Source organism: Malassezia globosa (assembly GCF_000181695.2).
Source record: "Malassezia globosa CBS 7966 chromosome Unknown mgl_sf_1.1, whole genome shotgun sequence".
In the NCBI taxonomy this organism is placed as follows: Eukaryota; Fungi; Basidiomycota; class Malasseziomycetes; order Malasseziales; family Malasseziaceae; genus Malassezia; species Malassezia globosa.
In genome coordinates, this window is record NW_001849874.1 from 475,146 (window position 1) to 502,124 (window position 26,979).

Sequence of the window (26,979 nt, forward strand, 5' to 3'; positions counted from 1 at the left end):
GCTGCGCTTGAGAAATTTTTGGGGCTCATCGATCATAAAGCAACGTATGTACACTGTGAACGCATGACGTGCTAATCCTTCTCCCTGCTTAGAGCCAAGAATTTCGCTCGTGCACTACCGCAGTTAGAGCCTGTGGCCGCCGAAAAGGCTCGCTTGCAGTTCCTCCAGGAACTAAAAACAGACATTCGCGTACGTATTTCTGCACTTTCCCATCCAGTTCTCATGACAAGAATGATTTAGAGGCGCTTATTGTCAAGTATGATTTATCACATCGCCTTGCCGAGTTGGAAGAGCTCACGAACGAAGCTGATGAGCGACATCGTCAGAAAGGCGCATCTACTGGCGTGGACGCTAATGAAAGTACTGCATTGAAAGATGTGTGGCGACCAGACTTGGACATTCGCACAGCCATTCGCGCACGCATTAGTGCAGATCAAGCGCCGCGTATCGCAGCACTGGAGGCTGAGCTTGCAGAACTACAGGAGCAAAATCGTGCTTCGGAGGAACGCGTGAATGCGACTGAAGCTCAAACGGCAGCATCGCGTGCAAGAGTGGTGAGTGCCCTTGAACTCCTTGGCAAGGTACGTGGAGTAGACATACACTCTCTATGACTTGTCTGACCGATTAGCTGCTGGACAGTGTGTCAATGAAGGCACCGGAGGATGAACAGGCATTGCGATCGACATTAGATGCGCTACTGACAGAGCTTGGTCCTGTGTAAAGATAGGGGCTGGATGATAGAATTTCTGTAGTGTGCATGCGAATTTGTGTGTGGAAACATGTTACGGTGGGCCAGAGACGCATCGGCTCTAACGCAAGACATCAGCGCCATTCATGCAAGAACAATGCTCGAAGGGACGAACCCAAAAGCACGGCCTGTGGTGGAACCAGTTTCATTGTCTCCACATTTCAACCTGCGTGTGGAGCATGGCCACTCGTACATGTCCAAATAGCGAACTCGTTTTGGGAACCGTGCTGCGAGGAAACGTAAGGTTTGCCTAGGCCGTGGCCATGTCCATTGAATTGGACTGGACAGGACTTGAAAAGTCGTTTGCTGATTCACTTTGTGAGAGGCTCAATGCGGCGTTGGCAGATATGGACATGCCGACGTTCCTAGGACCTACGCGGGTTCAAGCTATAGAGCTCGGCTCTGAAGGTCCGGACGTGCAAGTCATTCACATTGGCCACGTATGGCGTGAGTTTCGGGAGGCAGCTGTGCATGCATCCTCTGCAAGTGATAAATACAACGCGCGCGCAACGACACCGCCCCGCATGCCGATGCGACTGCGCACGTTTCGGCAGTACGACGACAACGACTTGCCTACGTCTGTACATGGCGGTGCTGATGCCGACAGCATAGCTAGCGAGCATGAAGAATCACTATCCCGCTGGAGTGACACAGAGTCGGAGACTGGCACATGTGATTCATCATCGTTATGGGAAGAGCAAACGCGTTTGAGCGATATCCCATCGCTTCAAATGCACCTGAGTGTGCAATGGCTCACGTCGACGATGCGCCTTTCACTCACGACATCGCTGAAGATCGCCTATAATAACGACACTATAATGAGCTTGCCGATTAGCCTCGTGGTGACCGGCATGGAACTGTTTGCCCAAGCTATTGTAGCTCTAGACGGCGTGCATCGCTGTGTCTACCTGAGTTTGTCAGAAGACTCGACAGAAGAATGCGCGCCTGATGGTCTTCGTGCTGTGCATGACGCTCGTATCCGCACACGGCACCAGGGGCAGCGGATCTTGCCATTTCTCGCGCTAGAAAGTAAGGTTGGCGAGTCGGCGAAGCATGTGCTGGAAAATGTTGGGAAAGTTGAGCGTTTCGTTGGCGATATGCTCCGCCAATGGCTCGAAGATGAGCTTGTATATCCCCATTTTTACACATTGTATCTCTAGACACCCACATTTCCTCTCCTCTCTTCTTTCTCTCACTCTCTTACTCTCTCTTTTTACTTGCCTTTGGTCCTAGCCAATAATGTAGATGAATATGAAATCGGCCATCATGCAGGCATTCAATCCTCTCGAAATCTTACCGTGTTCGCGCCGTTCGAGAGAATAGACTACGACGTTGCGTCGATTCATCCTGCGCATGGTCCGCCATGTATTCTGACTGCAGAACATGTAAGCATACACACAGCCACGCATGTGGAATAAAGTTGTCTTTTATACGTACAATGGCTCGAACATCATCGCCCTGACTTCGTAGAAGGTAATTTTTTGCTGTTGCTTCGTCAATATCGGGGAGCGCGTCGCGCATTCGTATGAGAGCTGCATTCGATGTTGACTCACGAGCCGACATTGAGAAAGGCGCAGGAACATCTGCTGACGTAGCATGGCTAGAGGCACGCTGCATGATGCCCAGACCCATTGGCAGGGCTGCGCTACGCAACGATGACTTGGACCGACTCATATCTGCAGGTGCCGTGAAAGTATGCGTGGACTGCGCTGGTGTGCGAGATAATGGCCGCGTTACGTTCGAGTGGGGAGTGGCAGCAGCCGAGCTCGTGAGAAAATCCTTGCCGCGCTCAAAACGATTCATCAAGAACGCTGTCGATGACTGCACCAGCGTCGAGGATGGTGCCTGTGACTTGCGCGGAGAATATCGCGGCTGGTGAGCTAGCGAAATCCCTGGATTTGGATGTGCAGCACTTTGTGCTTTTGCAAGGAGAGGGTATGGGATGTTCGTTGGGAGAGGAAGTTCATGTCTCGTGGTGCCACCAGCGACATTGGCCGTACCATCAGGTTCATCGAGCCTCGGTGTCAACGCAGCTTCCAGCTCCCGTAATTGATCCTGTATGACGAGTCTCGATAAGGCGTCTGGCTGATTAGGTCGCTGAGACTTGACGTGGTGGACCCACATGCCCATGTGGGACGGACGCGACAACAGATCATTCGCGGCATCCGCAAAGAGACGCGAGCGCTGCAATGGCGCGACGGAGTCATAGTTCAGGTTTGTCGACACATCAAACGAGTGAGGCCACCACACATTGTGGCCATACACGAGCACTTTTTCGGGTTGTGTACCTGTGGTCTCTGTGGCTGCTGCGTCAGAGTCTTTCGATGCGAGAGACGGCTGCGCTGCTTGTGAAGGACCAGAGATATTCGGTGTTGTGAGATGCTGCACACTAGGGGCTGGCGACTTGGACTCGGTAGGCACATGCTGTATTGAACCTGCATTGGGAGCACTCTTGTGGTCCGCCGATGAGAGACCCGTAGGTGGCAGCATAGATTCCAGCGTCGATGGCATGCTTGGCATGCCTTCAGAGCCGCCAGGGTACTGATCGTCGCGATAGGATACAGACACGTCCTCTAGACCTTGCATAGGCTCAGGTTGATCAAGCCCCAAGTCTGAGAGCGCAGAAGCGAATGCATCGAACAACTCGTCCACGGGGCTGCTGAACATGCGCGACGTGTCTGACTGGGGACTCGTCAGGAATTGTGATTTTGGTGTTGGGAGCGAGGATGGCGATGGATGAGTAGATCCAAGAGCTGCTTCTCCTTGATCCACGTGCAGCCCATTCTCATCCGTTGTGGAAACAGGTTGTGCAAGAGATGTCGTGGACGGTGCAGATGTGATGAGCTTGGGTGCGGCAAAAAGATCTGACGCTTCTGACGACGAAAGTGCCAAGCCTTCCTCACTGCGCTGCGTGCGTACATGATGAGTCTCATCGTCAGTGCCATCCCTGCTTCCCTTGGGAGACGCATGCTGGCCACTGGCTTCGCCCTGATTCTCGCGCTCATGCTCGCTGGCATGCCAGTCCTCCTTGTCATAGATACTTGCGCTGCCGGGATCGTTCAATGGTACTTGCTCAGCATCCTCGGAATATTCGGACGACACGGATCCGCTGCGTGATAATGAAGACGCTGGTGACGATGATGATGATACCGACGACGACACGGTGGATGGAATCGCAGTTCGGTTCTCCTCTGCTACACTGCCAGGCAATTGAGACGACGCCTCGACCGACGTATCTCGCTCCGTCGCATCTTCCATCAAAGTGTCAATAGACTGCGAGTGTAGGCGGCGTTCAGGCGTGCGTGGCGATGACATGGTGCTGGGAGCGTCGCGCTCCATTGGTGGGGCTGTCTGAGAAGGCATGGGCGAAGAAACAGAGCGCTGTGTGATCGGAAGTGCTCGCGAAAGCAAGGAAAATTCTGTCGGCACAGACGTTGGCAATCTCGGCTTCCCATCGATGTTAAGAGGCGACAACGATGCCGCATGGCCTCGAGCCCCCGCATTAGCCGTTATGTCCATCGATGGCGATGAGACAGCCGCTCGCATGCTAGCATCATGAAAGCCACCAGCACTTCTCACTCGCATGATGGGCGGAGGCGTATGGACCGGTCCTACGCGCAGAGAATGGGTGCTGCGCACAGAGCCTGTTCTTGATGGTGGCGATGACTCATGTGCACTTCGATGCACGGAAGCATCAGGTGAGAGCGGCAGCTCAGCTGCCCTTGTGTCGAGTACATGAGCATCGTTGCTGCTTGAAGTGTCACTTGTCATACTCTCCTGCCTGGTCTGTGCATAAGCGTGAGCAGATGGGTACGACGGACGCTGCGTGCGAGACTGATACGACGAGTCAGACGCATTGGATGCAGCACGTCCGCGAACAATGGCTGGATTTCGCTGTAGTCGGTTTTGCGAGCGTGCAGGACGCAGTTCATGTGGCTTGTCGAATGGCGACGACACCCGCGCAGGGAGCGGTGGTGGATTCTGTGATATCGTGCGCCGCTCGTGCATCGCTGTAGAGGGTGTATTCGATACAGGCGAAGTCATGGGTGAGGCTGATGACACAGGAGATGAGGCAGCTGTCGTCGCAGGCGCACTTGAAGTGACCGCACTGGTTGCTTGAGGCACGGACGGAATTGACCGTTGAGCTGGTGGTGACCATGCTGAGTTGTCGATGACCGGCGTGTGCGTGGTAGTAGTTCCCGCTGTGCCAGGCGACGACACTTGGTATGGTGAGCCGTGCGAGGCAGGAGGCATGGAGGTTGAGATACTTTCACCAGTGCTCGAAGCGACGGGAGTGCCTGTAATGCCAGTGACAAATGGAGCCTCAAACTCAGTTGTGTCCATATAAGCAGACAGATTTGTATCAAAATCATCCCTTCCATCATCGAGAATGGACGATGACGACATGATTCGACGCACGACAGCGAAATGTATCACGAATTACTCAGTCGGAGTCGAAGATGCCCGGGGGCTGCACAGCTGCGAGGGTGAGTTACGACGTGCTTGAAAATGGACAGGTTTTCCAGCTCCCCCCCCCCCACTTTGGGCGCCGAGCAACGAGCAGCTAGGCCCAAGCGCATGTGGAGAGCTATTATGAAAACCATAGGGTGAGGTGATGGGATTGACACAGACACTTGACTAAACGCGTATCCTGGATTGAGTGCCAGGTCGTGGAGGAAATTGGGCCGTAATTTCAGGCGAATCGACCATCATTGCTGACGCCGAACGTTTGCACCGTTGTGTTTTGAGAGATGCGCCGAGCCGCGCAGATCAAAGAAGCACGCGCATGGCCTACAGGCCATCTAGTCCAATTAGGGCTTATCATGTTCATTTTGCAGCCGGTCTTGCTGATCTTCACCCTCATTGATTTCGCTCGCACACTCGATGAGCGTGCGCCCTTCCTTTGGCGATGCTTTGCGCACATGTCGCGCATACTTCGGCCTGGTGCTCGCTCCGCACACACGGATGGACAGACGCTTGTGTGGGAAGCCATGCTGGGCCTCTTTGGTATATTTCTGACGCAGGCTTGGTATTGTACACGTATGCAAAGCTGGCTCCACGTAGCCGAAGGGCACGAACTAGGCGAAGATGCCGCCGCTCTGAAGAAGCGCCAGAGGTCTGCGCATGCACAAGTCGAGGTATGTCTGTTTCTTATCTTGCTCATACATGTGTAAACAGTCGATTGTCATGTCATCTTTCTCCGTACCATTGTTATGGCTACTGTGTGTATGCGTGCTGTTGTCTATGGGTGCCCCGTTCAATACGTATGTGTAAATGCACGCATGTAATGATGATGTTTTGGTGCTCACGCTTATTTGCAGCGCTTATCTTGGCACAGCGATTCTGGCCGCGTATGTCACACTTCTCGGCTTGTGGCCAATCTCTCATATTCTGGGCCTGCCACCTTCGCCTATGTGGTCGCGGATCTTGACGATGCCCTCGGCGACATCGAATCGTGAGATTCTCGTACTTGTGCCCAGTATCTGCGCATGCACTGGTGCGGCACTCGCTGCCCTAACGCAGGCGCTCGACTGGGGCAGAGTGTGGCAGACATGGCCGTTGCCCAGCCTATACGGTGCAGCTATAGGCGTCGTTGTGGGCAATGTCTTTGCATGCGCGCTTTGTGCCTTGCGAAGAAACTATGTTCCTTCACCCTCTATGTAACTAGCTGCATCTTTAATTGTCACGCCACCATGCCACACGACACGACATTTGGGACCAGACAGAGCCAGATCGCGGCAACAAGCCCGTTTCCTGTTTTGTTTCCTTCTACTTTGTCTATGTCATCTCATGCTGTTCGTACAAATGCTTCGGGGGGAATTGTGCCGGCCGCTTGTAACGACGTAAACACGCTCAGCGCCCGTGTCATGTTCCAGTCATTCTCGCCCAGGCACTGCACAGCGAACGGATATGAAAGGCTCGTTTGCGCCGACAACTGGAGTGACATGGCGTGCTGCTCAGGCGTGAGGCCAGGGAGCGGTTCAGGTGCGATGGGTAGCGAGTTTGGCTGGAAGGCGGTCTCGCGCGAATAGTGCCGTAGAGTGAGCATGTCGCTCACAATCAAGCACGGCCAGCCGAGCTGCCGGGCTTGTGAGTCGGGCATGGCTGGTGCGACCATGAATACTCGATCAAACGAACGGATCCCCTGCGAAGGTGCCTCAGTAAATTCACCATGCACGTTGATGAACAGAAGAGCATCAGGCCGCTCCATCGCATTGGTCTGCGCCTGGACATCGACGTTCGGAAGGAGCCACGCATCTACCACAAACTTGCTCGAGTCATGCAATGGGTGCGCGGTCACAGGTAAGCGGCGCAGGAAAGCGACAATCGCCTCGCTGCCATGGTGCATGCTTCGGAGGAGCGGCTTGACGCTGTGTGTGCGCATCAAATTCCGCGAGCCTAGTTCAACGTACTTGTCGAATGTGAGCTGCTTTTGATGCGGCATCGTGTGTAGAAGACGCTCGGCACGTGCACGTGGTGGTGGACTCGTGTTGAGGCTAAAAGTGAAGCGCGCATTAGCACTGTACACGGGAGCCAGTCGAGTGCGATCCTGGTCATACGCTGAGAAGAACAGCGACAGAAATTCAGGCACGACCTGCGCGGCATCTCCGTCGACGAAGCCAGCTTTTGTTTGCAGCGCGAAAGGCCGCAATGGGACCTGTGCAGCCTCTGGTCCTGCCCGCTTATCACTGCGTCCCTTGAACAACTGAGAAAAGCCTCGCTCGACATCCTGCACTGGCTTCATATCGAGGATGCGCAATGTCGGGAACTTGGCCAATACATCACGTCGGTATCCCTCTTCATTTCCACCTTCCATCGCTGTCTGCTGGATTGGGTTGCCAAGCAGGACGAGTTCTTGCAGTTCATGTAAGCCGTGCCGCTTCGTCGTGAGTACATCCAAATCACGAGCCCAGCGGAGCTCATTTCGCTCCAGAGATAGGTTGGCAAGCTTCGGCAGGTACTGGCCCAGCATCGAAAGTGGCTGGAGAGTCGTTAGGGTATTGCCTGCGAAGGAGAGTGTCGTTAGATTGGGGAACATTTCGGCACTGAGCTTCCATAAGGCTGTGCCAAGATCACGGTGTGATCCTTTTACACCCGGCGGAAGAATGTTCGCTTCAGAGAGGATTGGGTCCTGCTGCAGGTGATCCATATTTAATAGGTTCAATGATGCGTTCCAGCGTGAGGTCAAGAAACGACGCAACGTGTCGACGACACTGGTTTTCGGCCCGACGTCCATGGCTTGTGAGCCTTGCCCTACCGATGCAGCTGCAGCTGCGGCTGCGGCTGCAGCCACGCCCAAGCCGCCGCCAGCATCGCTTGGCTTTCGCGCGTTGGCCGGGCGTACTCCGCTATTTAGTTTCATAGCTCCTGCGCCTGACTTGTTCCCTCCCGGGCGCCTGCCGCTACTACTTCCCATAGGATTCGCAGCTGCACGGGCTAGTTTCCGCCGCTGCGCACGACTGGGCGCCTCACCTTCATCATCGACCCGCATCGATACCTGTGCTGTGTTAGTGTGTTCAGATAGTTGCGCTGACTATGTTTTTCGCCTACCACCTACATCTTCCGTAAGACCAGTCGCGCGATCGCGCAACCGAGCAGCGAGTGTACGATGCCCGCGCTTTGGCATCGTTCTTCGTCGATCTTGCCACACGAATGCACCTGTTGCGGACAGGCCACACTCCGCGATGACGATGACGACAGTGGCGGTGGTTAAAGATTATGTGTGTGGATGTGTCGATGGGAATTTATTTTTTTTTGTAGGAATTGAATTTGTTCGACGATCGGGCGCGCGCGCGTATCACCGGCCGGGCGATAGACTAGGTGTGGACCAAGAAATTCACAGGAACAAGCAGACTCGCGCTCGCACACTTCACATTTTCTCGCCTGGCCAATTACTTCTGCGTCGGTTCACTTTGGGTTGGGCCCACGCCACTTTTGACGTGGGGAAAATAAGGGTGGGTGACACGACGCGCGTGCTCGATGACTAAGCACACCTGCACGCATTGGCCGTGCACCTTGAGGTAGGAGCGGAGGAGGGGCTTGAGGAGAGAAAGAGCGAGAGGGTGAAAGAGGGAGAGAATGACGTAGTGCTGCTCACTTGGCTCAAGCCCTGCTTGACGTCGAACGGGAGGCGTGAGTGAGCATCGTCCTGGTGCCTGTTATTTTTCTGTCATAGCCTGCCTCCGTCATGGAGGGCGTGGAGGATGTTCAGGTTGTCATTCCCGACTTGGAGGAAGATGACGGACCGTTTCAGGGTCTTGACATCCCACTATCGCATGGGTTTCACAGCCCTAGCGGCTCACAGGCTGAGCCTGCATGGCCAGGGTCCTCAGACGAACCACTACTACTGGGACCTGCGTCTGGAGCAGGAGGCGCTCCTGCCACGGCACCTTCCAAATCGCGCGCTGGTCGTTTGCGCCACTTTCGGTCAGGCTCACTCTCCACAGATGAAGTAGCCTCCATCTCGACCAAGAGCTCGTTTAGGTTTGGCTCGTCACTGACGAATGCATTCTCGGGCATTGACTACTTTCAAACGCCGAATCGTAACAGTGACCGCTCTGATGGTCTGCACAACTTTTCGTTCCCTGTAAAGAAATCGTCGTTTGCGAGTCTGCGTGCAGCTATCAAGGGACAGTCATCAGCACCCTCTACGAAGGATTCCAGCGATTTGATTTCGTCACCAAATGGACCGCTGCTCGATGCAGATGCACAGTCGCTGGGGTCGAAGCGTATGGGTCGTTCGTTCCCTCTAGCGAGCGACATATCTGCTGTTTCCTCAGGTCTTGCGAATGTTACGGGCATGCAGCGGCCATCGCGATGGCATTTCAAGTCGAACAGCCAAGCGTCAACATCGCAGGATAGCGGCAGTATACCTATGTCTCACAGTCCGAGTCGTGTAATGCGTGCAAAACACGCTCATTGTGGTTCACAGCTCTCGGAGAACTCCGTTGATGGCGTGCTTGCTTCGCCGTCAGAAGGCAGCGTCGTCGCTACTGGCAACGATGGTCTTTCGTCGCCTGTGGGGCTCGGTCCCATGGATGATGTAGATCCACTCAGCAGGCTCTCCCCCATCTGCGACATCCCTCCCACTGTATCGCCGGTGGCATTTGCGATGCGTCAGATCCTGCACCGGTTTCAGGCGCTTGCCGATGATGCGTTGCATTTGGTTCTGACGACGCCTCTTGACTGTGATGCGCTTTTGATCATGTTCCCTTCTGCTGCCCACCATGCAGCTTGGGATGATGTGTGGAACTCACTCGCGTCCATGGCCCAGCATGACCGGCAGTTGACGACAAACTCACTTCTCGCTTGGCGTTTAGATGCACTGGATCAGCCGCTAATGCTGCGTCCGGCGCGCCGTCGCCCAAGCGATACACTCTCGGTGTCGTCGAGCTCCAGTAATAGTCATGCAGGTGACTTGCTTCGTCGGCGCCGTGCGTTAGCGGCGACCTATTTGACATGTCGCGCACTTCTTGGCACCATACCGCCAGGGACAAACGACCGCATGGGTGCTGACATGGATGAAGATGATCCGGCTATGGACGAATTCGTCACGACCGTGTTTCAATTCCTGCATCTATGCTCGCTCGATCGCGAGAGCGAGCGAGGCGCCCAGGTCAAGTTGCACGTGTCGCTGCAGCAGCAGTGCTTCGATATGGTCGCTCGTTTGATCGGCGAGCTCTCCCGACAGTGTCTGCCTGCGCTTGGCGACCAGTTCGTGTCCATCTTGCATCAGTCCAGTGCCGTCGCCGTATCGCGAGACAATGAGCTACTGACCGAGGCCGCTGTGCTTGGGATGCGGTACTTGCGCATCACCATATACCCTATGGACGTGTTTGAAGCTGGCGCCCAATTCGTGGGCATCCTAGCGCGCTTCTTTGCACATTCGCACGGCTACCGAATCAAACGCGCCTTTGCACGTGTCTTGCACACCATCATCGAGCCCGTTGCCCGGACCGCATCGGCAGAGCTCCACCACCCCGCATGGGTTCAAGCTATGAGCACACTTATGCCCAAGGCTCAGGCCATGGCATGCCGCTCGCGGTACTGCAGTGTTGCATTCCCGCTTTGGACGGCAGCTTTGTGTGCGTCGCCCCCAGATGTGCTTTTGGAGCGCTGGTATGCGTGCATCGAGGCTGGATGGTCGCGACTAAAAGAGCGGCCGAAAGATGCCGAGCTGCGCCTGATCATTTACACATGTGCATCGCAGCTGTTTTGGGCGTATCTGTTTCGCTGCCATGAGGGGACAAATCCAACGCATCGTCGTCTTGATGCCTTCTTCCATCTTTGCCTTCCCGCCGTACGCTCGTCCGTGTCGCCCCTGGATGTCTGTATGGAGCCATGTGTCGACATTCTCAGCGCTGCGCTTTTGCGCCAGTTCGAATACACACACTCCATCGTGTTGGACTTGCTCCGTCATACGCAGCAGCTGGATCGCAAGACAGGATCCGCAACGGCGTTGGTCGTCGGGTCTTCTTCGTCGTCTACATCCTCCTCCTCCGCCACTGCAGCAGCAGCGGCAGCCGCGAACAACTTCTTCCAGCCTGATGTACTACAGCCGACGCGAATGTGCATGGCCATTCGCGCTATTGCTCTGTCCTTGCATGTCTACGTGTCTGGCGAGGCGTCGGCGCTCCCCGGTGGGGAGCGGCCTTCCATTGAAGACATGGCATCGGAGCCGTTGAAAACAATTCCCTATCCTAGTGCCGATGTCGAGCGTGCATATACACAGTTTTTCTCGGTCTCTACGCAGATTGCCCTGCACTGTGACTATCTTGTCAAGGACTTGACGGTACTGGACGACCAAGTGCCTTTAGCCCGTGGTACCAATGTGCCCATACTGCATGGCGAGCGAGCGCTTCAAGACGCCGAGAACTACGAAGTTCGAGCGCACGCAAATGGCGCATTCACCGTTGCCTATGCTCGTGAGCACCAGCCACATCTCGAGCTTTTGCGCACATGTATCGAGACGTGGCCTCGTTGCATGTCCAGCACCGCCAGCAAGTCGACGTGCCAGGCGCTCTTGTTCCGTGGCCTTTTTAGCGTTGAGCCCAGCGTACAGCGAGCGAGTGCCGCGGCACTCATGCGTTTTGCTAGGGGCCAAGATGGGGCACAAGTCATACTTCGTGCGTTCTTGCAGTGGTTCTTCCGCAAGGACGGCGTTGTATGGGAGCTGCAGTCGCATGCAGACGTTCTAGTATCCCAATTTGCTCATGTGACAGACCTTGTTGCCGACTTGTTGGCTCTGTTCTTATCCCAAAGTGAGGATGCGCTGTCTCATGATACATTCCGCGAGTTTACCGCTGGCGCTTTGCTTTTTCTGTGTCTTCCCAGCGCAGCACTTCGACGACATGTGATCGAGCTCCTGCTGCAGGCGAGTCTCTCGTCTGTAAGCACCGCTACGCCCGCAGCCGAATCTCGTGCAACTGCGAAATTCCCCGATACCGCGCCACCGCCGGACGCAGCAGCTGTGCTCACATGCGGTGAGCTCTTCGCGCGCCCTTGTACATGTTTCCTGCACGAAGACCATCCCGAGCTGTCGGCGTCGCAGCGAGCGCGGATTGCGAAATGGCGCAGCACGGGCGATGCTTACCCGCTTAGCCGCCTGGCAAGCTCCGGTGAGCATTGTTCGTTGTGGCGTATGGCTTTGCCCAACGTGCTTCGAGAGATTGTAAGCACGGCGCCTCGTTTGGCCATGCAATTGTATCATCTCTTACTTGGCGCTGTCCAGTGCCTCGAACCGAGTATCGCGACGATCGCACATTTGCGCAAAAGCGCTGCGCGTGTCCCCCCGACGCTTACGTTTGTCCGCAGCACATGGCGCATGTACATTCTTACGCTGTGTACAGTCGGCATCCAAAGTACTAAGCATGTGGCACTTCTTGTGCCGTACCTGGGGTGTGAGGATGTCGACTTGCAAGATGCCGCTGCCGATGCACTGAGCCACGTGCACGAACATGCATACTCGAGTCTTGTAACAGCCCTAGCGCCGCTTTTCGACAATCCATTGTGGCCAGTGCGCCTCAGCATTGGCCGCATTCTCGCGAGTACAGCCTCTATGCTCCCGTGCCCCTCCGTCGAGCCGATTTTGCTGTCATGGCTTCATCAGACACTCCACGTGCTCCAATTAGACTTGGCACCCGACGTTCATGTGTATCAGTTACGGCGCTTCTTTTGTGTACTCCTTGCCTCGTTCTACCAGTCTCTTGGGGTCGAGTCATCGCAGCACGCATTCCCCCTCGAGCTGCGCATGCGCTTGCTCGTTGTCTTGCACGACTGGCACTCATTGCAAGATGCATCACGACTCGCTGCGCAGCTATCCGCGGCTGTCGAGCGGTCCGCGGCTGGGCCGAAAGATAAGGTTATCGTCTCGTTGCGCCACGAACTCCATCTACTCGCGCGACACGCCGAGCTCGCGATGGCCGCTTTGTGTGCTGGTCCCATTGATGACACACCTTCCATGCACGGCCCTACTATCCTGGGGTGGTTGTGTGACATGCTAGCGGCCCCATCCGCATCGTCCCGCGAGACAGCTCAACGCGGGTTGCATGCGCTCCTCGAGCATAACCTGACGCATGTCCCGCTGCTCCGCGCTCTAGTAACGCAATGCTACCGGGACTTGGCGCACACACAAGCCTCACGCACAGTGTTTCTCGTGCTCGTTGATGCATGGTTGAAGCTTCAACCTCTCGAGTCCCAGACGCACCTCGCTGAAGCTCAGATCATGTGCGTCGCTCTGTGCATGCTAGCCCATCGAGATGTGCAGATCCGCGTTGGTGCACTGCGTATTCTTGAGGCATATGCAGAGCGTCAGCACGTGTCTGTGTCGTTCGCATCGATGGCGCCACGTGTCCGCTCGTCGCAGGCAGCCTCATACCTCGAGGCACAGCGCTGGATTAGCTACCACCTCTCTTTGGGCCACGTCTCGTCAAGCACGAGCGCTTGCGTTCTTGCTGAGCTGACGCAGCACATGGAACACATTCCTCAGGCGTTTCATCAGCAAGTTCTCTCGCTTCTTCCTGCTTGGCTATCTGCGATTCAATTCGAGCCTGAAAGCATCGAACATGTGCATCTCGTGTCGCTCACGCATATGTTTGGCGTGACGCATCCTCTGGCCGTTCGCGCATTGTGGCAAGCTGTGGATATTACACCCTCCGGCGCGCGAATGCTTCTGCACTTTCTGCAGTCACGCGCTCTTTACTACCGCAGTGTCGAGTTCATCGAGCTTGCTCGCATGATCATATCGAGTCTTGCTTCGTCGGCAGCGCAGAGCCTGCAATATGCGTTGTATGAGACACTTAGTCCACATGCCATGATCCCCTTTGTGCCTGAACCGGCTACTATGCTGCCATTCTCACTTGATGCGTGGTTGCCACCACCTGGGACGGACCTCATGCCCCTCCCGCGTGCGCTCACGACGCTCCTGTTTCTCAGTGAGTGTGTGTCCGCCACTTTGCTTCGTCGCGAGCATTTGCCTGTCGTGCTTCATGCGCTATGCATGTACACGGACGGATTGCCACCTTCGCTGCATACTAGCGTTGTGCGAGCGGCTGAGCAGATCTTGTGTGTGCTCGCAACCCAAGGCCTCGACTCCGCCGCGCCGCCCCCCGCCTACCTTCGAGCTATGCATGCCGCCTTCTCGATGAAGCGGGCGGACCACGTTGCATTGGACGACATGCAAGTGCCGAAAAAAATGACGGCTCTCGTCGATGCTCTGGCCAAGTTGGCCGCTCCGCATGTGCCGGCGATTCGCGATCTCTGGAGCGAAGTAGCCTTGCAATGGTCAACCAATGCACCAAACAGGCGTATGGCATGTCGATCTTTGCAGATTATGCGAGCCTTGCGCCCAACGTATCCAGCGCTGACGGTACCAAATCTTGTGGCACGTCTTGCTGACACTCTTGCGCTGTCGGACGCCATACCATACACGCTCGAGGTGCTTAACACGTTGGAAGCTCTGCTGGCAACAGCCACTGCGGACGTGCTCCCGCCCATCTACTGGACAGTCGTCGCATGTGCCGGGACAGCGTTGGAGCCGGTTTTTTCTGCGAGTCTGTCGCTCTTGCACACATGGTTTGATCAAGTCAACATGGACGCCGAAACGTGCGATGCACTTTGGACGTCGCGCCCCTCATCCTGGGACTTGGACGCTCCCACTCTGCAGTGCATGGTCGTGCGTGGTTTGCGGATTGCACGCACTGACACCACTGTGCTGCATCTGCTCGTTCGCCTTGCACACGTGCCGTGGTGCGAACTGATCGATTCGTCGCCTGAAGACCGTGTTCTTACCTTGCTCACGGCCGCGCTGCCATGGTGCATGCAGACGTGTGATGCTGGAAAAAGCCCCGCACACGGCGCAGTTGTCACACAGCTGGCTGATGCATTGACACTCCTGGCAAACGATGCTCAGCGATCCGACATAGCACGGATCACAACGTCCATCGCTCGAGCGCGCTTCCGCCGTGCTGACGATCTTGTACGACAGGCGGCGACGTCACTTGCGCTTGGGTGCACGAAGCCACGTGCAGTGCACATCGTCTCGATGCTTATTCTGACGCTATACCATGAATCGGTAGATGTATGTCGTGCAACGCTGCTTGCTCTCGTGCCGTGTCTCCAAGCCTTGCACGCACAGGGAAGCATTTCTACGTTGATGCCTGACATTCCGCTGGAGCCTCTCGTGCGCTTGTTGCGCACGCCGCTCGCTTCACTGGCTCTGGAGGTGCTTCATTCTCCATTGCTTGTTGATGAAGCGCCGAGGTCTATGCTCCAAGCATGCGGCTGGGCTGGCCCCTTAGCATCACTCGATACCAAGTACGCATGTACGAACATACGGGCTGTGTCTCGTGCATGGGAAGCACCAGAGACAGAACGCGGGCTTGCATTTATGCTGGACGAAGGAGACCTGCCAGAGACAGAGCTCGATGCGCTTACAAGTCAGCTGGACGATCTAGCCAGCTTTTTTGTACAGGATAGCACGGATATTCCACCACCCGATCCCCCGTCTCCGCAATCCTTTCAAGTGGCGCAGATCCTCTCTCGGTCCACTTACTCGCAACGCGACTCTTTCTCGCCTGTGCCGCCGGCAAACTTGACTACTCCTCCCGCTGCCGCGGCTTGGGACGACGCCTCATGGGACATGACTTCTAGACGTCGGAGTCTTGGCAGTGACACGTCGCGCGTATTTACTCCGTCTACTTCAGCAACGTCCAGAGTGCCTTCACCCCCATCCACTCCGCCTATTGGCATGGGCGTTGACTCTGTTCCTGACGCTGGAGAGCCATTTTTTTCTTCTACGACAGACACCATGTCATCGGTACGAATGCAGGATCACATCTACGAATACGGGCACAATTCGGAGGACGAACAAACACCTAGTTCATAAATACGTACATACATCCATCCCCCCCTTCCTCGCTGCTTTACATGGCGGCTGATCCACGACCCATAGCTTGAAGCACAGAACCTTGTGGAAGAGACGGCAGTGGAAGCAAAGGCGAATTGGCCGTGGATGGCGCTGATGCTTCATTAACCGAGCGTGTGCCAGTAGCTGGGGGTGGCGCGAGGAAGCCCACTGCCACAAGCCACGATAGATACAGACCCACCAGAGGCTGGCTGACGCCCCGCACAACATCCAGCTCATGTGCGCGAGACAACAGCTTGGTGGTATGGGAGTCGTCCAGCTCTGCCGACTTGGTTGACGTCGGCAAGTCGTCAAGCACAAAGTGCAACAGCGGGAAGAGTGCGTTGGATTCAGTGTCAGAGCCTGGCGCATGCGTCGTTGACGCCATCACGTGGTTCTCCAATGCCGTGCGCCACTCGACGTACTCAACACGCTGCACAGGCCATCCATACTTCGCAAGGGCACCGAGGAACTCATTGTAGCGGATCTTAGGATGTGACGTCACATGGAATACTGTCGCATGAGTCGTCTCCTGCTCAGGCCAGGCCACGGCATTCAGAGCCGCCAATGACGTCACTCGTGCTACGTGGTCCACAGGCACCATGTTGATCGTGTTGTCCATGTCTGGAATCAGCCCCAGCTGTGCACTGCCTTTGACAAGGCGGAAGAGGAAGTCGTCTGTGTTTGTTACAGCTGTCGTGCTATCGCCCACGACGTAGCCTGGTCGCACAATCGCCGCAGCTAAGCCACGCGCACTGGCTACCATCAACAGGCGCTCAGCCACCCACTTTGTCTGGCCATAGCCACTCTTCAGCTGTTGCGCACTTCCCTCAAGCATGTCGCTCTCAGGCACGCCCCGCGTCGAGTCTGCAAGCTCGATGTAGTGGTTGGTGTCCAACGCCGACGTCGAAGAGACAAATGCCACACTTTTCGCACGGCCCTCGGCAGCCATGTGCATGACGGCTATCGTCGACAGCACATTCACTGCACGCAGCTTGCTGTAAGGATACACCCAATGTACCATGGCTCCGTTGTGCACGATGATATCTACACTTGTCACCATGTGATGCCAGTCGCTCTCAGAGAGTCCAAGTCGTGGACGTGCAAGATCGCCGACCACTGCCTCGACACGGCCGCTCATTTCCCACTCATCGCGCCAGAGACCACGTCCCGCGAGGGCATCGCGCATCCGCTGCCGAGCCTCGTCGGCATTCTTCGCTCGCACATGCACATACACCTTTTCGACCTCGTTTGCTCTTTTCGTCAGCAAGTCAGCGAGAATGTATGCACCCAAGAACCCCGTGGCGCCAGTCAAAAACACCCGGCGGGCAGCGCTCGTGCAAGGTGCGCGTGTGAACGATGCAGGCAGCTCATTTTCGAGCTCCTGCGCGTCGCGGGCGTAGGGCACATCCGCCGATGTGCCTGTTGAAGTAGCAGCCGTTTCTGTACCGCGAGCCGACGCACTGCCTATGGCCCTGGTGTGGCACCTCCTGCAGGCGTCATGGCCAGATCCGACTCGTGGGAGCGAAGCTGGTCCAGTGCCGAAGCAAGCTGAGCGATGGTTGGCGCGTCAAACACGAGGCCAAGCGGTACATGAATACCCAACTTCTGCCGCAGTTGGAACACGAGACGCGTGGCAAGGATCGAGTGCCCGCCCAAGTCGAAGAAGGACTCGTCAAGGGGCACAGGCTCAGCAACGCCAGGGAGCAGCTGCCTCCAGACGTCGGCGATGGCTCGCTCGGTGTGAGAGCGCTCGCGACTCTCACTCTGCACACTAGAGACTTGCGCCATGCGCTGGGCCAGCACCGTATCGGGGAATGGCAGCGCCGGCTTGTCGATCTTACCGTTTGGATTCAGAGGCATTCTGGTCATCGGCACAAAGAGGGTGGGGACGGAATACGACGGCAGCTTTCCTTTGAGATAATCGCGAATATCCTTAATGAGCCGGTTGTACTGCCGGATGCGCCAAAGCGAGTCGCGGCCGGGGCCGTCAGGAATGTCAGCTTCCTTCACGTCCTGCACGGCCTCTGACTCTGATTGGACATCGTCCGTCGGCACAAAGTACGACACCAGCACCTTCTCCTCGTCCTTGTCACGCCGCACTAGTGTCACATTTTCTCGGACACGCGGATGCCGGGACAGGTGCGTATCGATTTCGCCCAGCTCGATACGGAAGCCACGGATCTTGATCTGGTCGTCGGCTCGCCCCGTACACTCGACTGTGCCGTCTGGCAGGTAGCGACCCAAGTCGCCCGTGCGGTACATTCGATCGCGTGGTCCCTTCCAGAATTGGCCTTCGCACGTGCCTTGCAGGGTATCGGCTATCTCGAGATCAGGCGCGAGCCAATTGAAGAGGAACTTTTCTGCTGTCACCTCAGGTGGTCCGAGATATCCCTCCGACAGGCCACCGGAGCGGACGTAAATCTCGCCCACCTCTCCCACTGCACATGTCTCCTGCCGGGCATTCCGGTTCACAACCAATAGCTGCACATCGATCATGCCCTGCCCGGCTGGCATAATGTCCTTCTGTGTCTGCAAAAATGCAGGCTCCACACTCGCAGGGGGAATGGCAAAGTACGACACGGCACGCTGCGTCTCAGTCGTGCCATACATGTTGATGATGCGCACGTTCTGGGCGAGAGACTGGAGCCGAGTACAATCGCGTTTCGTCAAGATATCCCCAACGAAAAAGGCATTCCGCAGTGTTGGGATCGGGGTCGTGGCCTGTGCGGACAACAGCTGGCCCATAGCCGGCGTCAGATGCGTCACAGTCGCCCCTGACGACGCCATCCACGATGCCAGCCGGCCGGGAGTGCCAATGTCCTCCGACGTCGGAATGTGCAGCTCAGCACCAAAGAAAATGGGCGTAAATATATCGCGTTGAATGGGATCATGCGCAATGCCGCTAAGCATCGTAAAGCGATCGTTTTCTCCAAGCTCAAACCGCTCACCCATCCACGGGAAAAAGTGCGTCAAGCTGTAATGCCGGCNCTGGACACCTTTGGGAATTCCCGTCGATCCAGACGTGAACGACAGTGTTGCAATGCTGTCAGGACCAAGCACGACGCGTGTCGGTTGTCCTGCGAATGCTTGAGCCTCCTTTAGCACATCGCCAGCGCCAACGTTGCCACCGCGCAATACACCATCAGCTCCCAGCTCGAGAGCCGGGATTTCCGTACGCAACTCGAGCTCCTCTTGGATACATGCACGCACCTGCTGATGAATCGAGCCTGCTTTCGCCAGCACAATCAGCGCGCGGGGTTTCGCCACTTGCAGGTAGATGTTTTGGCGACTCGATGGGTACGTCGGATCAATCACACTGAATGTGGCGCCAGCCTTCAATACACCCAACACTGCCACGACCAAGTCGACCCCGCGATGCGCATACACTGTCACAACTTCGCCGCGTTGCACGCCCGAGTGAAGCAGATGGTGCGCAACAACATTGCTTGCGCGATCCAGTTCACCATAGCTGACTGTTCGCACTTGTGACGCTGGTGCAGGAAGCTTTCCATCTGGGGCAGCGCTCATCACACTCTCAACCAAGCAACGTCGCTCCGGGAATGTCTGAGCGTGGCGCTCCAAGTAGCTTGTGATGCTTCCTCGGTAGCCACACCAATCGAGGTCTTTGCGCGGGTCAGGTAGCATGTGCGACTCGGCCTTTGTGCGGATAAGAATCTGGCCCACCGGCGTCATAGGATGTTTCGCTGCTGAGCAGATAAGCTGGTCGAACTGGCTCAGAATGCTTTCGATACGGTGCGCAGAGAACAGCAGCGCATTGTACGAGATATGGACAGCCACCGGCGCATGGGCCGGTGCTCTGAACGCTGACACGCCATCTCTCGACGGCTTGACGGAACTTTGCGCGGCTGTGGTGTGCGCAGGCCCCACTTCAGCGTCAACACTCGCTTCAGGTGGCGTGACAAACATCGACAAATCTGTCGTTGCGTTTGTGCGTTGCATGAACCACTGCATCGAAGCCGTCTCATCAAAAAAGCGCACGCGGAAAGGCGCATGACTCGTACCCGAAGGAGCAGGGCCCTCCGTGGCAACACGGTCTGACTCAAGCCGCCTTGCAATATCGTCGTATGGCGCAAGGTGTCGAATGGCCTCTGCTTCCACAGCTTGCACACACTTGGCAACCTGCAAGAACGCGTCGCCCGGCTCAACTCGAATTCGCAAGATAAGCGCCTCGCCTGTGTCAGGGTGGTTGCTCGCGACCACAATGTCTGTGTCGCCTGTGTACCTGTGGATGAGAACAACGAGTGCAGCAAGCAGAAAATGACATGCCCGCGGCTGTTCTTCCTCCTCCATTGTCTCCGAAAACCGCGATGGCACCTCATTTTCGTCCTCGTACAGCGATAGGCGCGCAAGTGCGCGGCATGTGGCGGGGGGCAGCACACACGATTTCAAGGCATGAACGACTCTTGTGGTCGCTGGACGCGGGTAGTCTAAGGGCAGCGCAAGTCGCGGTAGGTTGCGGAGCTGCTGCGACCAGTAATCAAGATTCTTTTCTGAAGAAGTACCTGACGCAGGTGGATGCGTCATGGTTGGTCAATGGTCAGGTGGGGGAATAACCCGAATTGTCGAGATGGTCTGTGATTCCGGTTGGCTTACGCGGCGAGACAATTTGTTCACCAGTCAGTAGTCGTCGCCCTTTGTGCTTTCGGCGCCAAGTGTCGTGCGGCACATGTAAATCACGTGGTACTTGACATCGATCCTAATCGCCGCGTCGGTCTCCACACACGAGAGCCTCCACCTATGCGTCTGGCTTTGTCGAAGGCCTCATACCTCCCATCCCTCTCATAGAGCTACTCGGTGCGGCCAGCCTCGCTACCGTCGTTCGGTTTGCCACACGTGCCGTATTCGGCCCCTGCGAACGGGCGCAAGAACATTCGAAATGGGGTGGTGGACTACGAAGTCATCGCCTCAGGTGGCTGAACCCTCCGGTGCAGGAAACATTGCAGGGAATGATGACCAGTTCCAAAGGTCTCTTGATGTACCTGACGAGGAGCCAGATCCTACGCAGAATCGCATCATTGTACCATTCAGCACGCTTCTTGTTGTTTCCGCGATGAGTCTTGGCTTTGCGTCTGGTATGATGAATGGTGCGCGACACACAGCCCTTGTATATTTGGCTGAAAATGCACACAAGCGTCCTACGACGGTACAAGGTTGGTACTTTTACAACAAAACCAAGTATTACCGCATGATTCTGGGTGGATTTCGCCATGGAGGAAGCACGAGTCTTCGCTTAGCCGGCTGGGTTGCTGGCTGGTCCTTGCTGGACGTTCTTGCTGAGGATGCACGTTCTTATTTGGCAGCGCGCAGCGATGGATCGTTCGCGAATTCGTTCGAGTCACGGGTCCTGCAAAAACTGGGTCATTGGTCAGATGGGGCATTGGCCGGCTTTTTAACAGGCCTAGTCGGAGCTATTTCATGTACGTCGTGACCATGCACGAATCAGACTAATATCTATACAGATCGAATATCGACACCTACCATTCCGCGCATGTTGCTCCTGGGCGCGGCCGCTGGTGGAACAACCGGGGCACTACGAGATCTTCGAGAGTCTCTCTTGCATGGCCTGGATCCCTTCCGTCAGCCAAGACTTGTATAGTTACCATCCAAATGCGATCTTCTCACATAGCTTGGCGCTTTGCTGCATTAGCTTCAGCCATGGCGTAGAAGGCTTTCTGGCGCTCTTCTAGCACGCGTCGCTTGTTGAAGTATTCAATCTTAGTGTGTTAGCGTGGGACCAGTCTCCAAGACTTGTGTTTTATTTTTTTTCACATACCCAACTCTGCGCACAGCTACCCTCGTACACGTTTCGCAGCTCAGCACAAGGATCAGCATCACGCTCTGCCATTGTGATTCGCATACGCTCATCTTCCGATCTTCGAGGCTCAGCAAACGCGCCAGAACCAAGGGGGCCTTTCGTGCCTGTCATGTCAGTGCCGGGGGGAACTTGGATCGAATGCTTCGTAAGACAGGCATAATATGCATCGCGCGAGTCCCAGCATTGCTGCCGATTGCTCCGTGTGGGTGCGCCTGTACTTGACATGATGGTCCAAGCGAGGTGTTCAAGAAATCCTGTCTCAAGTTTTTATTGTCGGCCGATCTAGGCTCTGCTGCAAACTTGTGTGATGTGGCGTTCTCCACATAGCGTTTGTAGTTCGAAGGTACGGTCTCACTGAATTGCATCTGCCTAGCCTGTTCAAGTGCGTCTTCAGGCTTCCGCTTCTTTACATGTCGGCGGAAAATACATGTCTTACGAATGCTGACAAGGTCGGGCCTAGTCGTTTCGTTGCTCGTCGGGAATCGGTCGACCACAGCTCTGAGCTTCGTCCCGCGGGCCTCGTGCAACCTGACAAGTTACAGCAGCAGCGACGCGAGTCAACCGGCACGGCGGAACAGGACAATGAACGAACGAACTGCAACGTGGCTAATAACAAGGCGAAAAATAAGACAAATAAAACTATCAAGCGTAAAAGAGCCTTCAATAGACTTTCATTCGATTTTGAGGAGCAGGGGCCTCATGACGAGAAACCTATGATAAAGCGGGCAATGCACGAAAAGCCACTGAAAAACCCTCATGTAGATACATCTTTCTTACCCGACAGAGAGCGGGAAGCAAGTGAACATCAAATGCGAGAGAAAATCAAAAACGTTTGGCATGCTGAACAAGACAAGATCAAAGCAGAGGAAATTGAAGTTGTCTATTCCTATTGGGACGGTCGTGGTCACAGGCGCCATGTGACGTGCCAGAAAGGTACAACGATTTTTTCGTTTCTGGAGTTGTGCAGGAAACAAGTTCCAGAGCTACGCAGCGTTACTTCCGAGCGTCTCATGTATATCAAGGTGCGTTGGCTTTCTTGTTCGGAGGACAACGCGCATCCTAATAGCAGGAGGATATTATCATTCCACACCATTACACATTTTATGACCTTTTGGTGACAAGAGCTCGCGGAAAATCAGGTCCTCTATTTCATTTCGATGTGCATGAAGATGTGCGCCTCCGCAATGATGCATCTCGCGAGAAGGATGAGGTACGTCGAAAAGACTAACTTGAAAAGTCGCACGCGGGCAAAGTCGTCGTACGTGTTTAGAACTGATTCACTCACTCTAGAAACGCGATTGGTACGAAAAACATCGTGACATATTTCCTGCTAATCGTACGTACATGGTTACTCATGGTAGGCTGGGAGGTGTATGACCCAACCAAAGAATATGGTTCCTATGGCATCAAAGATGTATGACACGCGCTCATGCCCATTCTCGACGCGCCTATTTATTTGCGACAAATTTTCCTGTAGTTTATTCGCATCCACCTCCACAAACTCGTGGGACGGCCACTCTTCCAGTCGAAACCGACCAAGTTCTGTGCAAAACGCACGCACATCTTTCGTAGCAGAGGCCACATCAGGTCTCGGTGTATGCGACGTGTGTGGCAAGAACTCCTCCGTCAGGCGTACCGTACCATGTCGCATATCGAAACACAGGTACTCCCTGTAGCTCATACGTGGCATGCGTCCAAGCCGACCGATTTTGGTCTAGTATTCGCGGACGCTACTGCTGCTTCGTCTCAGGAGCCGTACGAATCGCTTGCTGTTTCCTTTACATCTGATGTCACCCGCTCAAGTTTGGAAAAAGCTGCCAGCCATCTTCGGTCTGGACAACTAGTTGCTTTTCCCACAGAGACTGTGTACGGACTGGGTGCGTGTGCTCTGCGCACCGACGCAGCTGAGCGAATTTACCATGCTAAAAATCGACCCGCCGACAACCCCTTGATCGTGCATGTCAGCGACCGACGAATGTTATCGAAGCTGCTTCCCAGCAAATATCCATACAATGCGGCATGTGAGGCGCTTATGAAGGCGTTTTGGCCAGGCCCTTTGACGCTACTTTTTCCTGTAGGCCTTGACGACCAAGGCCTTCCGCGGATCCCATCGACAGTGACATGTGGACAATCTACTGTCGGTCTTCGTATGCCATCGCATCCTATTGCCCGTGCGCTCATCTCTCTTGCTGGGGTGCCCGTAGCCGCGCCATCAGCCAACGCGTCAGGGCGCCCTTCTCCCACAACAGCCGGCCATGTCTTCACCGACTTGGGCCCCCGGCATGTACTTTCTTACATTGTAGATGGTGGTGAGTGCAGTATTGGGTTGGAAAGCACGGTCGTGGATGCGACGACGACACCTGGTGAAGTGCGTGTGCTCCGCCCAGGCGGTATTTCTGTTGAACAAATCGCTCAGGCCCTTGAGCAAGCAGGTCTTTCTTCGCTATCGCTGCGTGTGTACGGCCGAGATCTTGCGAGGAGTGCGCAGCAAGAAGCTGCACCTACAACTCCAGGAATGAAGTATCGCCACTACTCTCCCGAAGCACGTGTCCTATTAGTGCGTATCGACGACGGTGAGCATCCCACCGTGCACGAATTGCTTCGCGATGTGGCAGCGTCTCGAGCCCAAGCTGAGCAGGAGGCACGCATCGGCTTGCTATGTGCACATGACTCGCCACTCATTCTTAGTCTGCCCGATTCAGCTTTGACTCGCTGGGCAGCCGATGCGACGCACGCTTCGTCGTCGTCATTCACTGACAAGGCCGAGTCACGCCTGTCGCCTGTGGTCCATGTAAATGGCATGAAGCTATGTCTTTACTCCCTGGGGCGCCGAGACACACCTTCCGCCGCTGCGCAGCGCCTCTTTGATGGCCTTCGGACACTTGATGCTTGTGTTCCATGGTGTGATGGCAAGCCAGGCGCGTGTGATGCCATTATTACTGATGTGGTGGATGAGAGCGGCGTCGGCCTCGCCATCATGAACCGGCTGCGCAAGGCAGCTAGTGCGACACTCTTCGCTCGTGCTGATGCCGTTAGACCCATTCATATTCCTATGTAGATGTACAATAAAATGAAAGCTAAGCTCCTAAGCAGACCGGCATGTGGTCCGGCTTCTCGAATTCAGAGTTGGGAGGTTTGCGCATGTGCTTGCGTCGCTGAAGAATGGTTGCACCGTCCATGGAAAGTCGGAAATCGTCTTGATTCGAAGGCGCAGTAGGGAAGGAGGGGGCCTTTTGTTTCGCATGTGAGTTGTGCTTATCAAGGATAATTTTGGCAGCCAAACTTCCATACCGGGCATCCGCTGATGCCACATCATGCGCAGTCGAATTCACGCCTGTGCCTGTGGGTGGCTGCAGCGATCGATACCGTTTCGACTGGCGCATTTCTTCCTCAATCCGATGAACAGCAAACGACACATCAAAGGCCTCGCGCAGATGGTTCTTGCTGACAGGCGTGCTTACGCCTTCTTGGTACCCGTCATTGCCATGCAACGACGCAAGGAGGGGCGAGTCGACGGATTCCATATTTGATAATGGCCACATCCGCTTGCGCGTCTGTTGCTGAACCAGTGCACTTGCGCCATTCGTGGACTCCGAGCCACTCTTGACCCACGGGTGCTCAAAGAACTCGCTGATGGTCATTCGGGCGTCCACATCCACACATAACAGTTTCGCAACTAGATCCTTCGCTCCATCGCTAATGTCGTCCCACCAAGGGCTTAGGAATGCATAGTGTCCATTCGACACCTTCTCTGAGAGATCTTTTATCGACTCATCATAAAAGGGAGGAAAGCCACAAAGCAGCGTGTATAATACACAGCCCAATGCCCACATGTCTACACTAAGCGAATACTGTTCGTTGCGTACGATCTCAGGTGCCGCGTAGCCTACCGTACCACACGGCGTCTTGGTCGAATGTTCCCACACAATCTTGCTAAGGCCAAAGTCGGCTATTTTGACGCGGCCAATTTCGCCTCCGCCTACCCCAGGAACGAACTTGCCTTCGTCAATCTTGGTCTCCTCATCGTATGGCTTGCGCTGGAACGACTCGGATGGCTCCGTGTCGATATGCTCAAAAAGAAGATTCTCTGGCTTGATGTCACGATGTACTATGCCGCATTCGTTGTGCATGAACCGAATGCCTTCCGCCACTTGACAAATCACATGCCGCGCGAGCGGCTCGCTCATGTACGTTAGCTTGATGATCTGATCAAACAATTCGCCCCCATTAACGATTTCCATTACCAAATAGCAATATTCATCCGCATCAATAAAGTCAAGCAGCTGAACAATGTTTTCGTGCCGCAATCGGCGCATAATCTGCACTTCTTGCAGGATGGATGCGCGCTCTGTTGACCGGTCATGCTCGCGAATATTGGGATTTAACGCTCGGTTTTGTTCCTTGTCGCCTACGCGCACGACTTTGATAGCCACAGGGGTATTCGTTTTCCGGTCATATGCTCTGTATACAGTAGAAAATGTGCCATTTCCTAGCATTGCGACAAGCTCGTAACGCTCAGGGAGGCCTTCGTACAGCGGAAACGACTGCCCAGATGCCATTTTTTGTGCGGTAATATCCTCCGTCTGGGCATGGAGCAGACGATCACTAGCTAAGGGAGCAATCGACGTCGGCTCGCTTGCCAAATCCTGCATGGACTTCTCAGGTGTGTAAGAAAACGTTGGCTCATGGGAATGGTTAAGCAAGGTTGGAATAGCTGTTGCACTAGCCACTGTTGCTGGCACTGCCCGGCCCATCAGTAACGAGGCAGGTGTTGGTATGTCCCCAGCCAGCATAGCAACAGCAGCACGCAAGCGACTTGTGTGGAAAGCAAAGGGACTAGGAAATAAAAAAAAAGGGGGCCGGTCCTAGAAGTGTGGACAAATCCCAGGAAAAGTGAATCAATGGAAAGATCCCCTGTCAGGGTCAAGAGGGCTTCAATTTCGCGGGTGTATCCAATCACCCCGCGTTCTTGAGCGAGAAAATTCGAAT

The 26,979-nt window shown here is 55.2% G+C and overlaps 11 protein-coding genes across 11 annotated transcripts; 5 read left to right on the forward strand and 6 right to left on the reverse strand.

The window, feature by feature from the left end:
- Positions 1-1,011: 1,011 nt before the first annotated feature.
- On the forward strand, positions 1,012-1,908 carry MGL_0230 (uncharacterized protein; the record flags this gene model as incomplete). The annotated part of the gene is made up of 1 exon (XM_001732403.1): positions 1,012-1,908. The coding sequence occupies one exon, from the start codon at positions 1,012-1,014 to the stop codon at positions 1,906-1,908; it is 897 nt and encodes a 298-aa protein (XP_001732455.1).
- A 133-nt stretch (positions 1,909-2,041) lies between these two features.
- On the reverse strand, positions 2,042-5,002 carry MGL_0231 (uncharacterized protein; the record flags this gene model as incomplete). Its single annotated transcript, XM_001732404.1, has 1 exon — positions 2,042-5,002. One exon carries the CDS (start codon positions 5,000-5,002, stop codon positions 2,042-2,044), a length of 2,961 nt encoding a protein of 986 aa, XP_001732456.1.
- Positions 5,003-6,536: 1,534 nt separating this feature from the next.
- Positions 6,537-7,985, reverse strand: MGL_0232 (uncharacterized protein; the record flags this gene model as incomplete). The annotated part of the gene is made up of 1 exon (XM_001732405.1): positions 6,537-7,985. The coding sequence occupies one exon, from the start codon at positions 7,983-7,985 to the stop codon at positions 6,537-6,539; it is 1,449 nt and encodes a 482-aa protein (XP_001732457.1).
- A 951-nt stretch (positions 7,986-8,936) lies between these two features.
- On the forward strand, positions 8,937-16,133 carry MGL_0233 (uncharacterized protein; the record flags this gene model as incomplete). Its single annotated transcript, XM_001732406.1, has 1 exon — positions 8,937-16,133. One exon carries the CDS (start codon positions 8,937-8,939, stop codon positions 16,131-16,133), a length of 7,197 nt encoding a protein of 2,398 aa, XP_001732458.1.
- Positions 16,134-16,170: 37 nt separating this feature from the next.
- On the reverse strand, positions 16,171-17,340 carry MGL_0234 (uncharacterized protein; the record flags this gene model as incomplete). Its single annotated transcript, XM_001732407.1, has 1 exon — positions 16,171-17,340. One exon carries the CDS (start codon positions 17,338-17,340, stop codon positions 16,171-16,173), a length of 1,170 nt encoding a protein of 389 aa, XP_001732459.1.
- Positions 17,341-17,618: 278 nt separating this feature from the next.
- On the reverse strand, positions 17,619-20,699 carry MGL_0235 (uncharacterized protein; the record flags this gene model as incomplete). The annotated part of the gene is made up of 1 exon (XM_001732408.1): positions 17,619-20,699. One exon carries the CDS (start codon positions 20,697-20,699, stop codon positions 17,619-17,621), a length of 3,081 nt encoding a protein of 1,026 aa, XP_001732460.1.
- Positions 20,700-21,051: 352 nt separating this feature from the next.
- Positions 21,052-21,603, forward strand: MGL_0236 (uncharacterized protein; the record flags this gene model as incomplete). The annotated part of the gene is made up of 1 exon (XM_001732409.1): positions 21,052-21,603. One exon carries the CDS (start codon positions 21,052-21,054, stop codon positions 21,601-21,603), a length of 552 nt encoding a protein of 183 aa, XP_001732461.1.
- A 190-nt stretch (positions 21,604-21,793) lies between these two features.
- Positions 21,794-22,215, reverse strand: MGL_0237 (uncharacterized protein; the record flags this gene model as incomplete). Its single annotated transcript, XM_001732410.1, has 2 exons — positions 21,794-21,889; positions 21,949-22,215. The coding sequence occupies 2 exons, from the start codon at positions 22,213-22,215 to the stop codon at positions 21,794-21,796; spliced, it is 363 nt and encodes a 120-aa protein (XP_001732462.1).
- A 185-nt stretch (positions 22,216-22,400) lies between these two features.
- On the forward strand, positions 22,401-23,410 carry MGL_0238 (uncharacterized protein; the record flags this gene model as incomplete). The annotated part of the gene is made up of 5 exons (XM_001732411.1): positions 22,401-23,012; positions 23,060-23,200; positions 23,228-23,248; positions 23,281-23,326; positions 23,352-23,410. 5 exons carry the CDS (start codon positions 22,401-22,403, stop codon positions 23,408-23,410), a joined length of 879 nt encoding a protein of 292 aa, XP_001732463.1.
- A 222-nt stretch (positions 23,411-23,632) lies between these two features.
- Positions 23,633-25,048, forward strand: MGL_0239 (uncharacterized protein; the record flags this gene model as incomplete). Its single annotated transcript, XM_001732412.1, has 1 exon — positions 23,633-25,048. One exon carries the CDS (start codon positions 23,633-23,635, stop codon positions 25,046-25,048), a length of 1,416 nt encoding a protein of 471 aa, XP_001732464.1.
- A 19-nt stretch (positions 25,049-25,067) lies between these two features.
- Positions 25,068-26,783, reverse strand: MGL_0240 (uncharacterized protein; the record flags this gene model as incomplete). Its single annotated transcript, XM_001732413.1, has 1 exon — positions 25,068-26,783. The coding sequence occupies one exon, from the start codon at positions 26,781-26,783 to the stop codon at positions 25,068-25,070; it is 1,716 nt and encodes a 571-aa protein (XP_001732465.1).
- Positions 26,784-26,979: the final 196 nt, after the last annotated feature.